This window comes from Humulus lupulus, chromosome 3 (assembly GCF_963169125.1).
Source record: "Humulus lupulus chromosome 3, drHumLupu1.1, whole genome shotgun sequence".
Lineage (NCBI taxonomy): Eukaryota > Viridiplantae > Streptophyta > Magnoliopsida > Rosales > Cannabaceae > Humulus > Humulus lupulus.
Window position 1 is genome coordinate 12,529,782 of NC_084795.1, and position 22,408 is coordinate 12,552,189.

At 35.8% G+C, this 22,408-nt stretch overlaps 4 protein-coding genes across 4 annotated transcripts; 3 read left to right on the forward strand and 1 right to left on the reverse strand.

The window, feature by feature from the left end:
- Positions 1-867: 867 nt before the first annotated feature.
- LOC133822119 (type 2 DNA topoisomerase 6 subunit B-like) lies at positions 868-14,903 on the forward strand. Its single transcript, XM_062254346.1, has 12 exons — positions 868-1,224; positions 1,314-1,397; positions 1,476-1,502; positions 2,067-2,175; positions 2,288-2,363; positions 2,626-2,646; positions 2,911-3,107; positions 3,570-3,714; positions 3,894-4,115; positions 4,218-4,346; positions 4,480-4,753; positions 13,808-14,903. The coding sequence occupies exons 1-12, from the start codon at positions 972-974 to the stop codon at positions 14,518-14,520; spliced, it is 2,250 nt and encodes a 749-aa protein (XP_062110330.1). The 5' UTR covers positions 868-971; the 3' UTR covers positions 14,521-14,903.
- On the forward strand, positions 7,960-8,801 carry LOC133822118 (uncharacterized mitochondrial protein AtMg00820-like). The gene is made up of 2 exons (XM_062254345.1): positions 7,960-8,525; positions 8,607-8,801. Exons 1-2 carry the CDS (start codon positions 8,225-8,227, stop codon positions 8,723-8,725), a joined length of 420 nt encoding a protein of 139 aa, XP_062110329.1. The 5' UTR covers positions 7,960-8,224; the 3' UTR covers positions 8,726-8,801.
- On the forward strand, positions 8,996-10,625 carry LOC133822116 (uncharacterized). The gene is made up of 2 exons (XM_062254344.1): positions 8,996-10,213; positions 10,495-10,625. The coding sequence occupies exons 1-2, from the start codon at positions 9,505-9,507 to the stop codon at positions 10,530-10,532; spliced, it is 747 nt and encodes a 248-aa protein (XP_062110328.1). The 5' UTR covers positions 8,996-9,504; the 3' UTR covers positions 10,533-10,625.
- A 1,714-nt stretch (positions 14,904-16,617) lies between the features above and the next one.
- On the reverse strand, positions 16,618-18,350 carry LOC133822115 (galactinol synthase 1). The gene is made up of 4 exons (XM_062254342.1): positions 17,911-18,350; positions 17,501-17,821; positions 17,185-17,319; positions 16,618-17,015 (listed from the first exon to the last, which is right to left on the reverse strand). Exons 1-4 carry the CDS (start codon positions 18,253-18,255, stop codon positions 16,785-16,787), a joined length of 1,032 nt encoding a protein of 343 aa, XP_062110326.1. The 5' UTR covers positions 18,256-18,350; the 3' UTR covers positions 16,618-16,784.
- Between the last annotated feature and the right edge of the window lie 4,058 nt (positions 18,351-22,408).

A 22,408-nucleotide genomic window follows, 5' to 3' on the forward strand; every position in this document is an offset into this window, starting at 1 on the left:
TAAAAATCGCTAGTTATTTTGCTTTCAAATCTATTTTTTAAAACTTGTTTGTTTTTTTATCATCCAAACATTGTTTGTGTTTGGTTTTTTGGAAACTATTTTTAGATAACATTAACGTAAAAAAAATAAAAAAGGTACATAAGTGTATAAAACTGAAAATAACTTGTTTGGTATTATTTTATGTTTTTTGTTTTCAAAATTGTGTTTTCAGAAATGAGAACAGAAAACAGTTTTTGTAGTTTTCAAAAAACAATATGTGTTTGGTTAATGTTTTCTAAAAATAATTTTTTAGTTTTATTTAAAAAAATCTTAAATAAAAAATTAATAAATATATTTATAAATAGATTTTTTTTTTTAAGTTTGTAATAAATAATGAGATAAAGTAATATGAAAGAAAAAATGATGAAAAATAAGGAGAGAGAAAGTAAGGATAGAAATTTTGAGGAAGAAAAATTGAGAAGAGATAAATTCATACAAATAAAAAATATGAGAGAGAAAATAGCGAGATAGAAAAATTGAGGATGACAAAAATTAAGATATAGAAAGTGATGAGAGGTAAAATAATGAGATAATAAGTGATGAGAGAAAAAATAAAGAGATAAAATGTGAGGAAATATAAATTAATGAAAAAGAAAATAATATAAGATAATAATAATTAAAAAAGTTACGTGAGAACAACTTTTATTTTTTCTTCAAATTTTTTGTTTTTTTATCTTTGTTTTTAAAAATTATTTTCTAACAATAAAGTAACACCCTCACTTGTTTTTTCAGAAAATAAATTTTATGTCTTAAAAATAAAAATAAAAAATTTAGGTAAGGAGTCAAACTTCCTATTATTAACTACAAATACCCCTATATTTAAACTAAACAGAAAGGAATGTGTGGGAAAAAAGATGGCCGGAAAAGTTGTATAAAATTTGAAAAGCGCGGGAGTTGGTGTTGTTGAAAGAAATTATCAGTGACACTGAGATATGAATATGAATATGAATGCGGCCGAATCTCAACCACTCTGTCTACATGTAAGAATGGCTATTGTATTCATCAATATTCTTCCCCCAAATTCCATATATCCTTTGCGTTTCTTTGATTCTCATCCTCTAATGAATTTACCAACATTATTGCAGCTAATATCCTCCGCATTTCAACGATGCCGAGCATCCGAACACCTTTGCAGATTATCCATCACTCTCAGGCTCTCCAATCCCTCCAACGTTCAAATCTCAAGTCGATCCATCATTCTTCGTTTAGATTTTTCTTTTTTACTTGTTTGAATTGGAATTGAGATTGTTTGTTGTATTAAATATTACGTACAGTCTCGGACACGGGTATCGGAAGTTGTTTAGACGAGTTTCTCGATTTGAAGCTCTGTTTGGAAGATTTTGGCTCTGAATATTGGGGTAAGTAATGGAAATGCTTCATATATATTTATATAATATGGTGTTGATGAGTTCTGATTCGTCACCGTTTTGATACAGATGGAGTGCTTTCCGTTACCACCACAAGTGAGTAATACTAATAAATCTGTTTAATAGTTTTCTCTTTTGTTAGATTTCTTTGTCAGAAGATTTGCTTTACATTTTTTCGGATCATGGTTATGTAATGTGTGTGGTAGGATCTTTTTAAAATTTTTATCGAACCAAATGGATCAGATGTTGTAAGATTTTGAAGATGCTGAACAATTTCTAGATCTGGAATCAAAGAAATTATTATTCTGGAGTTTTTGTTTAGCAGACATTAGTGTTGTTCTTAGTTCTTTTTTTCTACAATTTAGAGATCATGAGAAAATTCTTGGTTGTGCAAATTTTATCAAAACAAGTTGGTGGACTTGTGTTGATTCGATTGGAATAATTTTTCATTTGTTTAGGTTTTTTCCGTTTGAAGTTTTGCTCCATGATTATGTGAAGTGTGTGCTATGATCTTGTTTAAATTTTATCAAACAAGTGGATGTGAGATTTTAATGCTCCAAAGCTTTCTTAAGTTAAAGATTTTGATTCTAAGGAATTAGTGTACATGAACAAATTCTTGATTGTACAATCTTTTCCTGCTGATTTCTGTTGGAATGTCAGGTATTTCTGATGATGAGATACACAATTACCGGTTGAGTACGAAAGAATGTGTTTCTGAAAGAAGGTTGACAAGGCTACCTTCAAAACCGAAGAATGGTGGGAAATTCAGGCATGGAAATGACTTGTTTAACTTTTGTTTTGGATATTTTAAACAATTAGGTTTTATAATTTATTCATAAGCTTATCTTTTTTTTTTTTTTATAATTATTATTATTATTCAGCGGGACTGAAGTATGCTTGTTAGTTTCCAAAAATCCGGATGTCTTGGTGGGAGAGATCAAGTGCTTCTTACAAAAGGTTTAATACTTTAATGATTTTCTTTGTAAATTATTTCTCAGAATCCTTTATATTTGGATGTCTTTGTATTTGGATAAGATTGTTTTGTTATGCTATATATGATCGAGTAGCTGGAAACAGAAGGCCGATAATGATTAAAGAAAACATTTGGAGATTACAATCCAGTACCTTGCAACTTTTGATGTTGAACTATATTTCACTTTCTATTCCCATCTAGATTTCCCTGATTACTAATACGAGTGTGTTTAATATTGCTTTACAGATGCTCATTTTGAAGATTCCGGTGAGTTCTTATACTTTGAACTTTTATAGGTTTCGCATATAAAAAATACTTATATTTCACTGAAGAAGCAAGCATGTGTACTGATGATTCAAGTATGTTTCTGTAAGATTTTAATGGTCCAACCGGATTGCAGTTTGTTTCAATGATCAAGTCTTTTTACTTAGCAATAGATTATTTTTATAGCAATATTTCTTTTTAATGTGAATAAAAAGGTGATAATGTAAATGTAAAGTATGCATGATTGTTTTAATGTCTTTACTCCAGAGTGTTGCAATTGAGCTGGTGGTTGAACGTGAAGATACTCCTGGATCAAAGGACGAATATATTTTTTTAGCAAATGAGTGCAATCCCTTGCCTTTCTCAGCTTCAAATCTTGAACGTTTAAAATCAGGTCTTGAAGAATATGTATTGAAGCATGGAAATATATTAAATACACAGTGCCGCTCATGCTTCCCAAGTTCGTAAGTTTATAAACAATTCATGCCAATTCTCTCTGTGTGTGTGTTTTTTGTTTGGATCTTAAAGTGCATTGTTGTAGGATTTGTAGGATAGATCATGGTAAAGGTAGCTAGCTGCCTATTTTTTTTTTCTACTGATGTTTTAAAATCTTGATAAATAATTTGAATTTTCACATCAGTACATAAATCGCTGTCTCATCTAGTAAGGTCATTGTTACCTTAAATTATGCACCTTCTTTAAATTTTTAAGGAAAAGAAATTGCATCTTTCTTGGGATTAAAGTAACAAAGACTTTGGTCATCGTTAGCCAAATTATGATTCAGATACACTTAAATGCAGAATAGTATATGTGTCCGAGATCTCTTTATCTTGGATTAAAGCATTCTGTATATTCTTTAGATAGGAGCATTCTGTATATTCTTTAGATAGGTCCGAGAACTATTTTTTTAATATCTTGGTACTTAGGGGGACTCTCAAGGTTGGTAGTGGAATATCAAGTCAAACAAAAAGTCGTAGAAGTACGGGATTGGTGATGGAAGCAGTGATTATAATAAGTGAGATAATAGACCAGACCAGTACTTGCTTCAGACCATGCAGTGCTAGAACAGAGGTTAACTTCGATCCATCTAGTTATAGAGTCGTGCCAATATATTTTGTTAAAACTTAAAATAGAACAAGTTGCTTTTGCTTTAATTACTGCAGTACTTACACTCGCTTGGTGTGGTTTTTGTTCCTCTTTCTCACCCTCCATGTTTGTTTAATTAGGATTATACAACTATTTCATTTCAGGTTTTATACTTCAAAGATTACTCATCTTGTACGATCTCTCAATCATCTCTGAAGGCACTGCGAAGCATTGACTGGAGAAGTTATGGGTTGATATTGGGGAGTGTTGAGAATCGAGGTAGCAGTGTATTATTGGAGTGGGAAAACTTGCCAGCATATGCTCATATAGATATCGTTCTCCATCTATACAATGAGCAATATCCTACATCATGTCATACTATTATAGTCTCATGCAATGTTTTTTTGGCATTGCTTGCTCTTAATTGGTTTTTCTAAAAAATAGTACGCATTTTTGGTCACCTGTATGTTCCTTGACTTGATGCCAAGGTCATGGTGCCATCAACAAGGCCAAAGATTCAACTAGACAGTAATCTTACTAAAAAGGCACTTAAACTTGCACTGGATGATTTGAGGGACAAACATGCCGGGGTACTCTTAAGTGCTCATGCTCTCAAGGTATTTCTTATCAATTGACTTTGAGATGAGTTGGTTTTGACTTGTAGTTTATTCAGTATTAGTTTTCATTTTTTGAATTTCTTAAGTACACTTATGCTCAGCTAATTTTAAAAACGGTTGCATTCATTCTCAGATTCGCAGTTATGCTCCTGATCTTGCAAAAACAATTGCCGGCCTAATCTTGTCCTCCGAAGACACAGATTTCCAAACAGAATGCTTTTCTCTTCTTGGTTTGGAGTCTCAAGGTGTTGGAGGTGAAACCGTTGAAGCTTGCATAAATGAAAAGATTATTTCAGTCATTGAAACGAATGACAAAAAACCACAGAGAAGCAAAGATGTAGCTCCGTTTCTTTTTGAAGATGATGGTGGCTTTCTGGAATCAGGGCTGGAATACGATGAATATGAAGGTGCGAATGCTTTTAGTCCCATGGATATATATAATTGATAGCTAATTTTTGAGGTTACATACATTAAGTGACAAGTTCTCGTGGTCTAGTTTATTTCTTTGTTTTGTTTACCTAGCTAGCTTGGATTTGTATCATATAGTTTAGGTGTCTCCCCTAAAACAAAAAGGAAACAATTTGAGTACTTGATTTGAAAACTAGCCAGTATTTTGTAGCGGCTTAAAATGGATCACCTTCTCCATAAATGAGCCTAGAGTGAGTGGAGACTTGGAGTTTGAAGAAGAGGACAAATACGACTTGTATACAGTATACCATTAATGCTATAATAAAGGACCTTTTTGTGTGGTTGAATTTAAAACTGAATCTTTAATAAGTAGTGTTGGATACTATCAACCACACACAAAATATTATATCATGTAGTATTGAACAACTTAAGGAGTTTTGTTGGGGATAGTTCTTGAAAGAAGATAGTGGGGCCCAAGATGTGTCAGGATGGCTAGGCTCGCCAGACCCTTGTGTCCCAGCAAGGATTATGTGGTCAGCCCAGAGCACTTGTGTGGACATCCCTTAGGTTTAGAATGTTAACTGACTATTACTGTTGCTGTTAGTTAGTTAGTTTCATTTTCAGTTGTATTATTTCAGTTGGTTTTGTTGTCAGCTTAAGAGAGTTTGGTATTCTGTTGTAACAGATTTCTTTTTACTGTAACTCTTACTATATAATACACATCTTCAGCTCATTTGATCATGATTTTGATCTTGAGCATTTTCTCTGTTTATTTCATTTGTTTACATGATATCAGCCCTTTTCCTATCCAATTTTTCCAATTCACTTTCTTGATCTTGATTCTCTACATCAATGGCCACTGCACCTATGGTTCCACTACAGTTCCTCCTTCAACCAATCCAACCATGGAGACCTCTTCTTCCAATTTCTCAGCTCTCACTGCTCAACAACAACAATTTATGGAACTTTTACAAGCTCTCAATCATGCCTTACCAGTCAAGCTCGACAGATCCAACTTTCTTCTATGGAGTGCTCAAATGGAGAATGTTATTCTTGCCAATGGCATTGAAGACTTTCTTGATGTAACCAATGTAACCTGAACTCAGTTCATTGAAGGATCCACCACACTCAATCCAGATTTTGTCACTTGGAGGCGCAAAGATTGTCTCATCCTCAGCTGGCTTTTCTCCTCACTCTCCCAAGAAATTATGTCCCAAATTGTTGGGCATACAACTAGTGCCACAACTTGGACAACTTTGCGTCAAATCTATGCTTCAACATCCGATGCTCAGGCGATGCAACTTCGACTACAGTTGCAAACCATCAAGAAAGGAGGCACTTCCATGATCGATTACTTCTTGAAGGTTAAAGCTCTTGCTGATCAGTTAGCCACTTGCTTTGAGAACGTTTCCGAAAAAGATCAAGTGCTTTACCTTCTTTCTGGTCTTAGTGTTAATTACAACTCTTTCGTGGTCTCGATTACCTCCAAATCCAAGGTTGTCACCTTTGAGCATGTCACTAGCTTATTGCTCGCTCATGAATCTTGATTGGAGCAACAAAACTCTGTTGATGAATTTGCTCCCATCACTGCGAATGCTGCCTATTGCCAACCTCAGCAGCCGCGATATCAACCATGGCATCGATCCAATCAAGGACGTGGGTCACATACCATCCCCATTTCACAGCCTAACAACAATCGATGCCTCATTACAAGAAACAACAATTTCACTCCAAGACTTGTTTGCCAATTATGTCAGCACCCAGGTCACAATGCCTTTCACTGTTACAAGCGATTTGATCCTCACTTGCCAGCTCCATCCAACTCAACACAATCTTCATCTGCCACGGCTATGGTAGCCACCTCTAACACAATCGCCGATGACACCTAGTTGCTCGATTCTAGGGCTTCGCACCATCTCACACCTTATGCAAATACCCTAGACCAATCTACCACTTACTCTAGTTCCGACTCTGTCACATTTGGCAATGGTAATTCTTTTTCTATTAACTCCATTGGTCATTCAAATCTTCTAACAAGTAATCATTCCTTTCATTTGAATAATGTTTATCATGTTCCTAAGCTGACCACTATTCTTCTCTTTATTTCAAAATTTTGTTTGGACAATCACGTGTTTGTTGAGTTTTATTCCAATCTGAACAAGATAAGGGATCTCCATTCGAAGAGGTTGTTGCATCAAGGCTCTCTTGACCACGGTCTCTACACACTTCAATCGGCCACTGCCTTGCAAGCCCTTCCCACCACTCCACTCAAATGTGCCTACCACACTATTCTTCTCTACTTTACTGCTGATGTCTCAACTTCCTCTAGTTTTCACACTGTACTACAGACCCTAGCTGCCATATGGCATGCTTGGCTTGGTCATGTTAACTCTGAGATAGTCAATATTGTATTGCATCAATTTAATCAATCCTTTACATATAATAAAAGTCATCTTGTCAACTTGCCAAAAGTCATAGGTTACCATTTTCTATTTCTGCGTCTCACTCATGCTAAACAACCACTAGCACTCATACACACTGATATTTGGGGTCCTTCCCCAGTTGTAGCCACAGATGGCTCACGATATTTCCTTTTGTTCATAGACGACTACTCTCGTTTTACTTGGATATATGCTTTACACGCTAAAGACCAAGCACTACCTACTATTAAACAATTTAAAGTGTTAGTCGAAAATCAATTTAACACTTCTATTAAAGAAATTCAATCTGATAATGGTGGAGAGTTTAAATGTTTCATCCCTTTCCTTACATCATGTGGCATTCACCACAGATTTTCATGCTCTTACGCGTCGGCACAAAATGGCCGTGTGGAGCGAAAGCATCTCCATGTTGTTGAAACATGCGTTGCTTTATTAGCTCACGCCTCACTTCCATTGAGCTACTAGCTCTATGCTTTCCGTGCTGCTACATATATAATCAATAGGCTACCCACTCGAATCCTACATTCCAAGTCTCCATTTTAGGTATTATACACTAAAACTCCTGATTACTCTCTCTTGCGTGCCTTCGGATGTCTATGTTTTCTTTGTTTAAGACCTTATAATAAACACATACTACAATATTGTTCCACACCATGTATTTTTCTTGGATATAGCACATCTCACAAGGGATATCTATGCTACTAGGCATGTAGTGTTTGAACACTCATTTCCTTCCTTTTCTAAGGTTGATACTCCTCCCTCATTCCCTTCAAACAACACCCTTACTCTTGCTATATTACCTCTCCCTACCTCCGTTGCCGATTTGATCCCTCACCCTCCCACACCTGCACACTCATCATCAACCACCCCCCATACTGCATCCTCATCCTCCTCGCCACATATATCACATTCCACCTCATCATCCCCACCTCCTCCTCCCCACTACACACCCTTATTTCCCCTACTATTGAGCAACATCAGGTTACTAACATTTCTGTGCAGACACCTACTAATGTCAATTTGCATCCCATGGTTACTCGGGCAAAGAGTGGCATACACAAATCGAAAGCATTTGCTACCACAAAGGAGTTGAATCCTCACATGCCTCCCAAATCCTACAAGCAAGCTCTTCTGATCCCTCATTGGAAACATGCTATGGAGCTTGAACTACAAGCACTGAGACATAATTCCACTTGGCAGCTTGTCCCATGTCTGCCTGCTACAAACATTATCGGCTGCAAGTGGCTCTTCAAGCTCAAGTATAAGCCTGGTGGCTCCATTGAACGCCACAAAACCCGCCTAGTTGCGCGTGGGTTCACACAAACAGCAGGTGTAGATTACTTTGATACATTCTCTCCAGTTGTTAAGCCATGCACAATTTGAGTGATTCTTACTTTAGCTCTTTCCAAAGGTTGGCCACTTCGTCAAATCGATGTGCACAACACATTCTTGGATGGTGATCTCATAGAAACTGTGTATATGTCTCAACCTTCGAGATTCCACGAGGCTACTGTTAGAGTTATTATTTGAGGGTATTTTAGTCTTTTCTTAATCATTGTTATTTTATATCTTTTGCCTTATATAAAAGGCTTGGCTTATAAGTTTTGTAACCTAGAATACATTCTCTCTATTTTTGCAATACACTCTAGCCTCCATTTTCTCTCTTCATCTTTTTGCTATCTCTCATTTGGGTTTTATGGATTGTATTTTTGCATAATTATCATGGTATCAGAGAAGGTTTTATGGAATTGAATTTCTTAAGCGTAACCATAGCTTTTGGCTTGGGTCTCCTTCGTATTGCAGCAAATTGGGTCGAAGCATCTTTGCAGTAACTCGGTATGTGATTTTCGTGTTCATTCTGAAATTTTAGGGTTTCGTCATATTGCAGAATTTGGGAACTTTTGTCTGAGATAGCATTTGGAAATTTGTTTCTGAAATGGCAAGTAATAGAGATGATTCCCTTCAATCCATTAGTGTGAGGTTAGATGGAAAGAATTATTCTTATTGGAACTATGTGATGAAAAATTTTTTTGAAAGGGAAAAAGATGTGGGGTTATGTTTCTGGAACTTTGGTTAAACCAACAAATGACAAAGCGGATTATGCAACTTTGCTAGAAAATTGGGAAGTGGATAATTCAAAAATTATTACTTGAATAAACAACTCTGTAGAACACTCCATAGGTACCCAACTAGCCAAGTATGAAACAGCGAAGGAAGTTTGGGACCATCTTGCAAGGCTGTATACTCAGTCTAACTTTGCAAAGCAATATCAATTAGAATCAGATATTAGAGCTCTTGAACAGAAAGATATGAGTATTCAAGAGTTCTATTCAGTTATGACAGATCTATGGGATCAATTGGCCCTTACTGAATCTGCAGAATTACGAGCTTTTGCACCATATATTGCTCGTAGGGAGGAACAACGATTGGTTCAGTTTTTGATGGCACTTCGTGATGACTTTGAGGGACTCCGTGGCTCTATTTTGCATCGTTCTCCACTTCCTTCGGTTGATTCAGTAGTTAGTGAACTATTGGCAGATGAAATTCGTCTTAAGTCTCAAGCAGGAAAAGGCATCCTCCCAGCACCCAGTCCCTCTGTTTTGGTAGTTCCTCCTCGACACTTTACTCACCATGAGAATAAACCTCACACAAAGGTTGGAGTTGATGAATGCAGCTTTTGCAAACAAAAATGTCACTGGAAGGCTCAGTGTCCTAAATTAGTAAATCGTGCAACCCAGCAACAAAGACATCAACTCAGACCTCCTCAATTCGGTAATCAACCGCCTCATTATGGTAGCCAACCACAGTTTGGCAACCACTCACAACCTCGACCATACCGTCCTCCGCAATTTAATGCCGCTGCTACTGTACCTCCATCTGACTCGTATGATTTTGGGGCCTCATCTTCCAATCCTGCTCTTGCTGCCCTCTCAGAACAGTTTCAGAAGTTTCTTACCATGCAGCCACATGCCATGTCTGCCTCTTCTTCGGTAGGTCAGCCCCCTACTAGCTCTTCAGGTATGACATCCTCTACATGGATTTTAGATTCTGGAGCCTCGCACCATATGTCTCCACATTCGAAATCTTTTGTTTCCTTGTGTCCTGCATCATCTGTGCCTGTCATGACTGCTGATGGTACTCCTATGCCATTAGCAGGTGTTGGTTCTGTTGTCAGTCATCATTTATCGCTTCCTAATGTTTACCATATTCCTAAGCTTTCACTAAACCTTGTATCTGTTGGTCAATTGTGTGATTCTGGTTACTCAGTGTCTTTTTCTTCTACTGCTTGTCATGTGCAGGATCCGCAGTCTCAGAAGCTGATTGGGACCGGCCGTAGGCGGGGGGGTTTATATGTTTTGGATGAGCTGAAATTACCAGTATTTGCAGCTCCTAGTGCTGATCTGTCTTCCTTTCGATTGTCTCCATCATCGTCTAGTTTTTATTTATGGCACTCTCGCCTTGGTCATGTTTCAGCTTCCCGTCTAAGATTCTTAGCTTCTACAGGAACCTTAGGAGATTTGAAAGTTCATGATATTTCTGATTGTAGTGGTTGTAAACTTGCAAAATTTTCTGCTTTACCTTTCAGTAAAAGTACTTCATGTTCTGTTGCACCTTTTGACTTAGTTCATTCTGATGTGTGGGGACCCTCTCCTATTGCTACAAAAGGAGGGTCTAGATATTATGTCTCTTTTGTTGATGATCACACTCGATTTTGTTGGGTTTTTCTAATGAAATGTCGTTCTGATTTCTATGATATTTATGATCGTTTTCGAGCTTATGTAAAAACTCAACATGCTTCTGTTATTAAATGTTTTAGATGTGATCAAGGTGGTGAATATACTTCAAATAAATTCTGTAATTTGCTTGCTTTAGATGGAACTGTGTATCAAACTTCTTGTACAGATACCCCTGAACAAAATGGTGTTGCTGAAAGAAAGCATAGACACATTATTGAAACTGCTCGTTCTCTTTTATTGTCCTCATCTGTGCCTAGTCAGTTTTGGGGAGAAGCAGTTCTCACTGCAGTCAATCTTATTAATAAGATTCCATCTTCAATCACTTCAGGTTTGTCCCCTTTTGAAAAACTATATGGACATATTCCTGATTATTCTTCTTTGAGAGTCTTTGGTTCTACTTGCTTTGTTCTTCGTCCTAGTGTAGAGCGTACAAAACTGTCATCACGCTCTGCACTTTGTGTGTTCCTTGGTTATGGTGATGGCCAAAAAGGATATCGTTGTTTTGATCCAACTTCTCAAAAATTATATGTATCTCGCCATGTTGTTTTTCTTGAGCATATACCCTTCTTTTCTATTCCTGGCACTACTCACAACTTGACCAAATCAGATCTTATTCATATTGATCCTTTTTGCGAGCATACAAGTACCTCTTCTCCTCAAGTTCCTCAAATTGTAGAGTCTGAATCTTCTCCTGCTCCTATAGTCCCTTTTCCACGTCATTACTCTCGCAGGTCTCGAGCTATTGATACTGGTATTTCGCAGGCTGACATTTCTGAAACACCTCCGCCTACAGCTGTTCTAGATCCTTCTGATACTGTAGATCCTCCTCGCTATCCTCAGCGCACTCGTAAGTCTACTAAACTACCACATTTTGTTTATTCGTCTTATTCTATCCCTTTCACTTCATTTTTAGCGTCTATTCATTGTCTCTCTGAGCCTTTATCCTATAAAGAAGCAGTTACTGACCTTCTTTGGCAGCATGCTATGAATGAGGAACTTTCAGCTTTGCACAAGACAGATACTTGGGATTTGGTATCTTTACCTCCTGGTAAACATACAATTGGTTCTCGTTGGGTTTATAAAATCAAGACCAAGTCTGATGGGTCTGTTGAACGCTACAAAGCTAGATTGGTAGCTAAGGGATTTTCTCAACAGTATGGTATGGATTTTGAGGAAACTTTTGCTCCTGTTGCAAAAATGACTACTGTCCGTGCTCTTATAGCAGTTGCATCTGCTCGTCAGTGGAATATATCTCAGTTGGATGTTAAGAATGCTTTCTTGAATGGCGATTTACATGAAGAGGTCTACATGGTTCCTCCTCCTGGGGTCCCTCACAATCATGGAGAAGTTTGTAAGCTTAAGAAAGCTCTGTATGGTCTCAAACAGGCTCCTCGAGCATGGTTTGAGAAGTTCTCCAATGTTGTTACTTCTCTTGGGTTTCTCTCAAGTAATCATGACTCAGCACTATTTGTTAAGTGTACCAATGCAGGTCGTATTCTCCTTTCCTTATATGTTGATGATATGATCATTACTGGTGATGATTTAGATGGAATTGCAGTGTTAAAGTCTCAATTAGCTTCTCAGTTTGAGATGAAGGATTTGGGGCCTCTTCGGTATTTTCTGGGTATTGAAGTTGCCTTCTCCCCAAAAGGCTATCTTCTTTCTCAGTCAAAATACACTTCTGACATTATTGACCGTGCTCGTCTTACAGATACAAAAGTAGTTGCCACTCCTTTTGAGCTCAATGTTCAGTATTCTCCTTCTGATGGCACTCCCTTGCATGATCCTACTTTATATCGCACTATTGTTGGCAGTTTGGTTTATCTCACTATCACTCGCCCCGACATTGCATATGCTGTTCACATTGTTAGTCAATTTGTTGCCTCTCCTACTACTGTTCACTGGGCAGCTGTTCTTCGCATTTTGAGGTATCTTCGGGGTACTATCTTTCAAAGCCTTTTGTTTCCCTCCACTTCTTCCTTGGAGCTGCGTGCATACTCTGATGCTGATCATGGTCGTGATCCCACGGATCGGAAGTCTGTTACTGGTTTCTGTATCTTTTTGGGTGATTCTCTTATTTCTTGGAAAAGTAAGAAACAAACTGTTGTCTCCCAATCTTCCACTGAAGCAGAGTACCGCGCTATGTCATCTACTACCAAAGAAATTGTTTGGTTAAGATGGCTGCTTGTAGATATGGGTGTATGTCATTCTCAACCCACTCTTATGTATTGTGACAATCAGAGTGCCATCCAGATTGCTCACAACTCAGTTTTTCATGAACGCACCAAGCACATTGAGATTGATTGTCACTTCACTCGTCACCACCTGAAGCTTGGCACTATCACTTTGCCTTTTGTTCCTTCTTCTTTACAGATTGCTGACTTTTTTACTAAGTCTCATTCTATTTCTCGTTTTCAATTTCTAGTTGGCAAACTCTCGATGCTTATTGTTGCTGCATCGTGAGTTTGAGGGGGGGTGTTAGAGTTATTATTTGAGGGTATTTTAGTCTTTTCTTAATCATTGTTATTTTATATCTTTTGCCTTATATAAAAGGCTTGGCTTATAAGTTTTGTAACCTAGAATACATTCTCTCTATTTTTGCAATACACTCTAGCCTCCATTTTCTCTCTTCATCTTTTTGCTATCTCTCATTTGGGTTTTATGGATTGTATCTTTGCATAATTATCAGCTACTTATCTGACTCATGTGTGCCAATTGATCAAGGCACTCTATGGCCTTAAGCAGGCCCCATGAGCTTGGTTTGCTAAGCTAAGTACCGCCTTATATCAATGGGGTTTTACGTGTTCCAAGGCTGATCCATCTCTGTTTGTTCTACATTATTCTACATTATTCTTGTTTCTTTTGGTTTATGTAGACGACATCATATTAACTGGCAGTGATCCCACTCAACTTGATCGCTTTGTTACTACTCTCCATCGAGAATTTTCCATTCGAGACCTTGGTCCTCTACACTACTTCCTCGGCATAGAAGTAACATGCACCTCGGGTCAATTGCATCTATCCCAGCAGAAGTATATCAATGATATCCTTTCTACTACCAACATGCTCGACTCCAAACCAGCCCCTACACCTGGTAAGGTTGGTAAACCCTTGTCTCAACATGATGGTATGCTCCTTGAAGATCCAACTGAATATAGGCGGATAGTTGGCTCATTACAGTATGTTACAATGAAGCGTCCCAATATTGCCTTTGCTGTGAATTGTGCCTGCCAATTCATGCATTCACCAACATCATCTCATCTGCTTGCTGTTAAGCGTATACTTCGGTATCTCAGAGGAACTTCATCTCATGGCATCACACTTCAAGCAGCTGATACATTTCACCTCTCGGCATTCACTGATGCAGATTGGGCTTCCAGTCTTGATGACAGGCGCAGCATGGGCGGCTACTGTGTTTTTCTTGGTGAAAGCCTTGTATCGTGGTCGTCTGCAAAGCAGAAAGTAGTCTCTCGCAGCAGCACTGAATCTGAGTTCCAAGCACTTGCCAACGTTGCTGCTGAACTCTCTTGGTATCATCGCTTATTTGCTGATCGACGCTTGATACTCTCCTCCTCACCAATCATGTGAAAACATGTCAGCTGCTCATCTTGCCTCAAATCCCATTTTTCATGCTCGGACGAAGCATGTAGAAATTGACTTTCATTTCATTAGAGACATGGTTCAGCGCAAAGATGTCTCTGTGCAGCATGTGTCCTCTGAGCACCAAGTCGCTGATATACTAACCAAGTATCTACTGCAATTATGTGCCAAATTGACTGTCCTTCCCAGGCCAATCAATTTGAGGGGGCTGTTAACTGACTATTACTGTTGCTGTTAGTTCCATTTTCAGTTGTATTATTTCAGTTGGTTTTGGTTTTTGTCAGCTTAAGAGAGTTTGGTATTATGTTGTAACAGATTTTTTTTTTTACTGCAACTCTTACTATATAATGCACATCTTCAACTCATTTGATCATGATTTTGATCTTGAGCATTTTCTCTGTTCATTTCATTTGTTTACATAGTAGACTTCGCTCAACACCCCGACTCTTGAACTACTGCATGGGGCTCCCCCATGCACTACGGGTATACATTGAGTGACTTCTCCTCTGAGCAGCTATTGTTCCAACTGTTGACCTCGGTACAATGATAAGGGGATTGACTTTGGGAACCAACAAGTGAAGATTGCGTGCATGCAAGTTTGGAAAGCACACTACACGCCACCCCAGCTTGTTAATCGAGTAAAGGGAATTGCCTTCCAAATCGTCACATTGGTAAATGGCGAAACCTCTCTTTGGTCTCCTAGGACAAGTCCCTTTTTTGTTAGGCCTACGAGTTGACCTAGTAGCCTAATCGCACGATGCTTAAGCCACTTGGGACCCCAACGATACAACGACTCTAGAGCTTGCCTCTTTTCTTGTAAAAGGGAATCATTTCCTTCCATAACGACACCCAGCAACACACCTTGCTTTCTACCATCTCTCAAAGAGATCAATCTACTCGAGGACTCCCCCAGTAAAATTTATCTTCATCTCTTAGTGAAATAGCAGTTATATCGACCGATGTTTTGGTAACTCCTAAGGTACGCCTCCAATTATTATACTTTCTAGACTTCGGCTATAAGTCTTCGGGTCCTATATATCGACCGTTGTTTTGGTATTACTACCCTTTGTTCTATTTCATAGCAACGCAACAAAACATTCTTATATATAGCCCATTCAGTATCCGATGGGAATATATATAGAGTAGCGCTCTGTTTGTTATAGCAGAAAACTACGAGTTCAATTATATAAAGTCAGCTGTTTTTGGGGGGACCTTTTCTTAAACCACTACTACTAGTCATGTCCTTTTCATCCAGCATGGTGGGAATGTGATTACTTATTTCTTCACGATGATTGCCTTTCTAGATACCAAGAGGGTTGTTTTGATCCCGAAGGTCCTATTTGAGTGGGTCCATTTGGGAATCTAGAACCGGGCAACAATCCAATAAAGGTCGATTCCATGATGACCTTGACAAAATTATCTAGACCAATTCAAAGCCGCAACGTGTAAGTTAACCCAGTTTTTAGCCATACATTTAACAAAGGATATTTTATTTTCATTTCGTTCAATCGTTTTGGGTTGTCTTTGCTATTTCGTTACATCATCATGTAATGATCTTGTTGAGCGAAATATCCATTTTGAACATCGAATCCACACCGTACGTTAGAGTGATATTTTACAAGTAAAACAAAGACAAATTAATTAGATATTTGTATTTCTTCTAGTTATTGATCAATTTGTGTCAAATTTTTATAATTTGAATCATGTATAGTTTGTCTTCCTCAAGGTCCTCCTAATAAGATTTTGACTTGATAACTAATAATTGCTTCTCAAATGTGAACACGTTATTAAATTTAAAAAGGAAAACATAATAATCACTCTGGGCCTGTTAAAAGATTTGCTTATGATTTAAGATTGGTATATAATAAGTACAAAAAACTAAAAGTAGAATTAGGATTCTGAAAAATAAAAGTTCTTGACAGAGTTAGAGGATTAAATTAAACACCAAGTACTTCAAAAGTACAAGTTTCGTTTATGCATTCAATACAAGTTTATATAATATATTTATATACTTTTTTTTCTCCGCACTAAAGACGTAAAGTAACAAACATAAAATCTTGGTAAAAAAACAGTGAGGAATCTATGAGAGTATTAATTAATTCTTGATTCATAACTAGTAAAAATAAACAGCCTGAAAGAAAAGAGTATATTGAAGGACTAGGCCGAGGTACCAAAATTAGGTAGGAGCACACCAACTTCGAAGAGAGAAGTTTGTTCATAGATCATATAATAGTACTCTAAGATATCGACGTTCAGGCAGCAGAGGGTGCTGGAATGTAGGCCATCCTTGGCTCTGGCATTGAAGCCATGATCGATGAGGTCCTTGAGAAATTAGTGTCTTCGTCATTAGCAGTAAGTGCGTTTTCGGGCTTGTAGTCGAGTGACTCGTCGTTGTATATCTCCCACCATTTGGTCACCAAGATGTTAATGTCTTCTCGATCCATGTTAGCTTCCTTGCCAGTGAAACGCCATGGTTTCGATCCCTATTATTTGGCCAAGAGATCAACAAACAAGGTATCTTCAATATCAAAGAAAACAAGAAACAATCTACGACACATTACTGATAAAATCGTAGATCTCATATCTGAGTCTACATATATACGTGTATTTTTTCTCTATATATAATGATCGTGAGCACAGCAGAGTACTTACAGCAGCACAATAGTGCGCCACCTTTACTTGGTTGAAATCGACGTTCTCTGGGTGACGCCATAACATGGCCAAAACAAGGTTGTATTCAAGGGGTATTGGCTTGAACACTTTTTCAAAGAACATGTTCAAGAAATCCTGTCACAACCACACAGATAAATACATTGATATAATATATACCACTAGTACTTGGAAGGGTTTTGTTTGTTACGTAAAGAGAGAAAACAATATCCACCTTTTATATTATTATTAATATATATATATATATATAGAGAGAGAGAGAGAGAGAGAGAGGGAGAGAGAGAGGGAGAAGACCTACTTGTTCTGCAAAAGGAGTGGGTGGAGTAATTTTGAGAGTGTGAAGAAGGTTTTGATAGGTTAAAGAACTGGGCTCGAACACGAACATGCCAGCGTTGAAATACAAGGGTGGAGGAGGACCCATCTCAGCTGGCCATTTAACCCTATCAGGGCACTGTTGGCAATATCCAATCTTGAACTGCACTGAGTGGCTCCATGTTTTCTCACAGAAGCAATCCATCGTAGCGTAGAAGTACCCATCATCCATATCAAATAGATGATCTATGTTTTCGAACACTTGAATATCCGCATCCAAATACATCATCTTGCTGTACTCCACAAACTAATCAAAACATATACAATAATTACACATCATTATATACATCATCACATGAAAAAGTAGTAGTGACAATACAACATATAAATACTTACATTCCAAATACGGAGCTTAGAGTAGTTGATGACATAATAAGCCATGGCAAACTGAATCTGATTTTCAGGTGGATAGATGGGGTCAATCTCTCGGACGATGCAACCCTGAGACCTTAAAATGTGACGGTGTTCTTCAGGCACATCAGGCAGTATTGCCACCACAAGTGGGTAAGCACTCTTCACTTTCCTCAAGCCCTTGGCCAATCCCACCACCCCTTTCACGTAATCACCATTACCAGCTAAGAAAGTTACGTAAGCCCTTTTACTAGAAGAGTATGTAGTCCCACCATTCACATGAGCTGAGACCTTACCGTTGATCACCTCCACAGCCACTTCTGGACCCATTTTATTATTAATGGTATGAGGAGCTATTCGGAAAGTAAAATTTAGCAACACTGAGGAAGCCACTCCACTAACCTAGTTGTTCCTGAGTCCTACCTAAGGCGGGTCATAGAGGATTATATAGGCGTCAAATGAGGTTTAAATGAATCCCAAATGAAACCCAGATGCAAATTTGTCACCTTTATCAATTTTTTTGAATTGATTATTATTATTTCGTATTAAAAAAACTTGTAAAAATAAATAAAATGAATGAACAAAATTTGTCGTTCAAACCACCAATCGTCTATAGAGAGCCTTATCATCAAGATGGATGGCTCGGATCGAGTATGATCGATATGGATCGATCAATGCCGTTATTTATGTATATATAAATTGTATTCACTCCAATTACGGCCAGGGAAATCGTAAAGGAACCAAGTGGGAATAAGTCATTTTCCTTTTTGGAGAAACATATCAAAGAAAAATGCATCTTAGGCCAACTACGTGGGGCCTTGATTTTGAAGTGGTACTATATAGAACTAGATAGAAAATAAGTTGGATGCCAAATTTTTAAGGAAGGGTCAGCCAATATATATATTATAATCATATATATATAAATTTATTTCAAAGTTTATTCTTTTTTCAGAGTTTTCTACGTACTTGAATTCATGTTAAATAACCCTATATATATATACTCCATTGGCTCATGAAGATACAATAACTCAACCATAAATAACAAACTAAATCATTGTATTGTCCAGCATCGGAAAGGTGCTTTTGTTGTATTAATAAATAAACTTAAATTTGGTTAATTAGTTGTTTCGTTTCAATCAATCTGACTAATATGGTAGAACATTGGAGCCAATTATTTTATTAGTAATGATTGATATTTGACCATGAAAATTTATGTATATACACCAGACAATTCTTCTGGCTAGGTGGATTAATTGATCGAACTCATCAAATATTCATTAATTTAGTGAGTCAATTCACCTCCACGTACTTACTAAATAATTTACATGTTATTTTAAATAATTTCTATAAAAATAGAAATGATAAATTTTTAAAAATCAAACTAACAAGTCATTACAAATTTTAGATGAAATGCTATTCATTATATAAAAATTGCTACACTAATTTGACAAGTACGTAATTTTTAAGTTGGGAATAAATGAAATGAACTAAACAAAACATAGAATATTTTTGATATTTGGCAAATAAAGAATGGATTCCTCTTCATATATAATATTACATTATATGAACAAATAAATAATTATGGTCAAATATTATTCTCCTGTTGAATTGTATGTCAATTTGAATTCCTACTCGTGCAAATTTCCACTTGTGGGGTGGAATGAAATTGAAATACCGGTCTTCTCAAGCAAAGTTATAGTATAGTACAATGATATCTTTATTCGTTTCTTCTCCCCTCTGAAATGGTCTAATTGGTTGAACATATATATTAAAAAAAGCACTTGTGAATCTTCAATGGAAAGAATATTTATTTATATATGACTTTCATTATTATGTTTTTCATTATTTTTTTTTCTTTTGTGCTTTTTCTTAATTGTAGATCATACACTCACGTGTTATTTAATTAGATATTCTCTAATGTATTTTTGTAAATTAAGTCTTAACAAGAGCTAAAATTACAGCGAAAAATAAGTAAATAAAAAAGAGATATAGATTACTATTTTTTCCTTGTTTATATATGCTCCCATATGATGGATGTTTATACATATTCAGGTTGAAGGTGTATATATTTTACAGTTTGTGAGTTGCTGTTGATTAAGCCACTGTTTATTAATAAAGGCTATCTTAATTTGCATTTTTTATTTATAATAAAGGTTATCTTAATTTGCAATAAAAAGATGTTTCTCATTGCCATATAGATGTATTATGACAAGCACCCTTCTACATCATAATATAAAAAATAACCAAATTCGAATCTTGATAACGCTTACCACCACTCAAGTTGATCTCGCTTGAATGATTCTTAATATGAACAAAGTCGATAAAAAAGTTTGATTGGCTAAGCTTCCACTTTTAAATTTTAACTAATCAAAATCTATTTTAAGCTAATTCTTGTAGCTTATTGGGGAATAAATTTTCAAGAGTTTTGAATAATAAATCAAAAGAAACCTCAAAAAAAACTTCTAGGCTCAAAAAAATAAAAATAAAATGGTTTTTTTAAGTTTTGCCAACCAAGCACAAAGTATTAGTAGATACATAGAAGTTGTATGCAGTAAAAATTATGAATTGTCTCTTTTTAATTACTCATTTTTTCTACCCTTGATGTGACTAACTTGCAACATTTTTTTATCTCTTAAAAAAATTGTTTAAAATATAAGTTGAAAAAGGAAATAATTTTAAACAAAAAAAATATTATTAACTAAATCAATGTAACGTTAATTATATTGATTCTTTCAGTTGATTGAAAGGATTAACAAGAGTTAACAAAAAAAAAAAGAACATATGAAAAAGATAAAGATATCTGAATATATACCACATATTTTTTCTTCTGAAGAATAAACTAAAAAAAGAGTAGAGTACTCTTACTTTTACCAAACTTATAGATTACATTAGCACTTCAAGCAAGCTTTTCATATAATATATGCAAATTGTGAATTAAAGAAAATCTCGAGAGGAAACTGAAAGTTGGCTTAACTGTAATAAATATGTAAATTAATAAAGTAAAAACAATCTCTTAATAGGACCGACCACTATCTTTATATATTTATTATTATTATTATTATTATTTTTAGGGTGAGAGAGAGAAGAAGCTGCTATCATGACAGAAAATATATTTGGTGAAATACAATGACAGATCAACTATTGTGAATAAAAGATATATGTCACACATGTTGTAAGAATTTTCACTAATACCAACAAATATTTGATCTGATCCATATTTTGAAATACTGATTGATTTATTTATTTTTGGTATGAAAGAGAATCGTATTCAAATTAAGCATTATTGAGAATTTGTGGCAAGACATGGTATTAGTTTGTTAACATTCTAGGTGGTATAGTTTGCTTTAAAGGAAAAGAGAAAGATAAAAGAAAAAAAAATAGAGAACAAACTTTAGCAAATAAAGTCATATTGTTGTACTTAATTCAGGTTATGAAATAACAAGTAACTCTTTTGCTTGGGCATTGGCTCTAGCTCAATGGAGGCCCCACTAATTTCTCTACAAAATAACTAAATTCAATTTAGTAGTGAGGTGTTGAATTTATTATTTTAATATCTAAAATTATAATAATAGAGGCTGATTCAACCATTATAAGATTTCAGTTCACAGATATGCATGATTTATAAGATTTATATCATTTTGGATTTTTTCTGTTTTGTAAATTGGTACAAAACAATACTTTTTGTTTAGCATTTTAGAATATTTTTCTCACATTTTTCTTCCTCTTCTACTGAACTCAATTTGTCAGAGCAAACTAGCAATGAAAATCCATATCATTTTCAAGTTTATAGTTGATTAAATTAAAACCTTGTTTGGCTAAGCTTAAGCTTATAAAAAATAGCTTATAAAAGCAAAAAAATATTTTTATTGGAACTTCAATCAAACACTCAATTCAAGTTTTAAAACTTAATACACATAAAAGTGTTTTTAAAAGCTATGTCAATCACGCCTTAAGTTGAGACTAATTTGTAATGATTTGAATTAAAGAATCTAAATTAATATTAAAAAAATAGAGGCACCCAAACCGTTATAATTTATTAGGTAAAAATGACATGATAAAATTAAAGTAACAAATAAATTTATGAATTAGCTTTGCATGATTTAATTATTGGTTAAGACTTTATTTGCGTGTTTAATAAAAAAAATGCTTAGTAACTTATTAATATTTTAAATCTCTATGTATAATAACATTTGATTTCATTTTGATTTCATTCTTATACAGGTACTAATTAAAAGAAGGGAAAACAGTTGGATTTGTAGTACTATCAAAATACATGCAATATATGTTTTACCCAATTCATTGCAAAGGACAACTGACTGGGAAAAAAAATGAAAAAACAAATAACTCATTGCGACTTTTTCACTTCTAACTCCAGCACTAGTGGATTCACATATCATGATATCAAGGAATAAAAAATTGCTAGTACAAGACTAAAGCCTAAAGGGAACTAACTTGGCTATGTGTGGAACTTTGAATACGGACA

Coding starts and splice junctions, on each gene's coding strand:
- LOC133822115 (XM_062254342.1), bottom strand. CDS start 18,255: ATGGGTCCAGAAGTGGCTGTGGAGGTGATCAACGGTAAGGTCTCAGCT. Junction 17,320..17,500: donor CCACTCCTTTTGCAGAACAA/GTAGGTCTTCTC, acceptor TGGTTGTGACAG/GATTTCTTGAACATGTTCTT. Junction 17,016..17,184: donor TGGCGCACTATTGTGCTGCT/GTAAGTACTCTG, acceptor GCCAAATAATAG/GGATCGAAACCATGGCGTTT.
- LOC133822119 (XM_062254346.1), top strand. CDS start 972: ATGAATATGAATATGAATGCGGCCGAATCTCAACCACTCTGTCTACAT. Junction 1,398..1,475: donor TTTTGGCTCTGAATATTGGG/GTAAGTAATGGA, acceptor GTTTTGATACAG/ATGGAGTGCTTTCCGTTACC. Junction 4,754..13,807: donor GGAATACGATGAATATGAAG/GTGCGAATGCTT, acceptor TGGTTTATGTAG/ACGACATCATATTAACTGGC.
- LOC133822116 (XM_062254344.1), top strand. CDS start 9,505: ATGAGTATTCAAGAGTTCTATTCAGTTATGACAGATCTATGGGATCAA. Junction 10,214..10,494: donor GCCCCCTACTAGCTCTTCAG/GTATGACATCCT, acceptor TGTCATGTGCAG/GATCCGCAGTCTCAGAAGCT.
- LOC133822118 (XM_062254345.1), top strand. CDS start 8,225: ATGGTTACTCGGGCAAAGAGTGGCATACACAAATCGAAAGCATTTGCT. Junction 8,526..8,606: donor TGGGTTCACACAAACAGCAG/GTGTAGATTACT, acceptor CTCTTTCCAAAG/GTTGGCCACTTCGTCAAATC.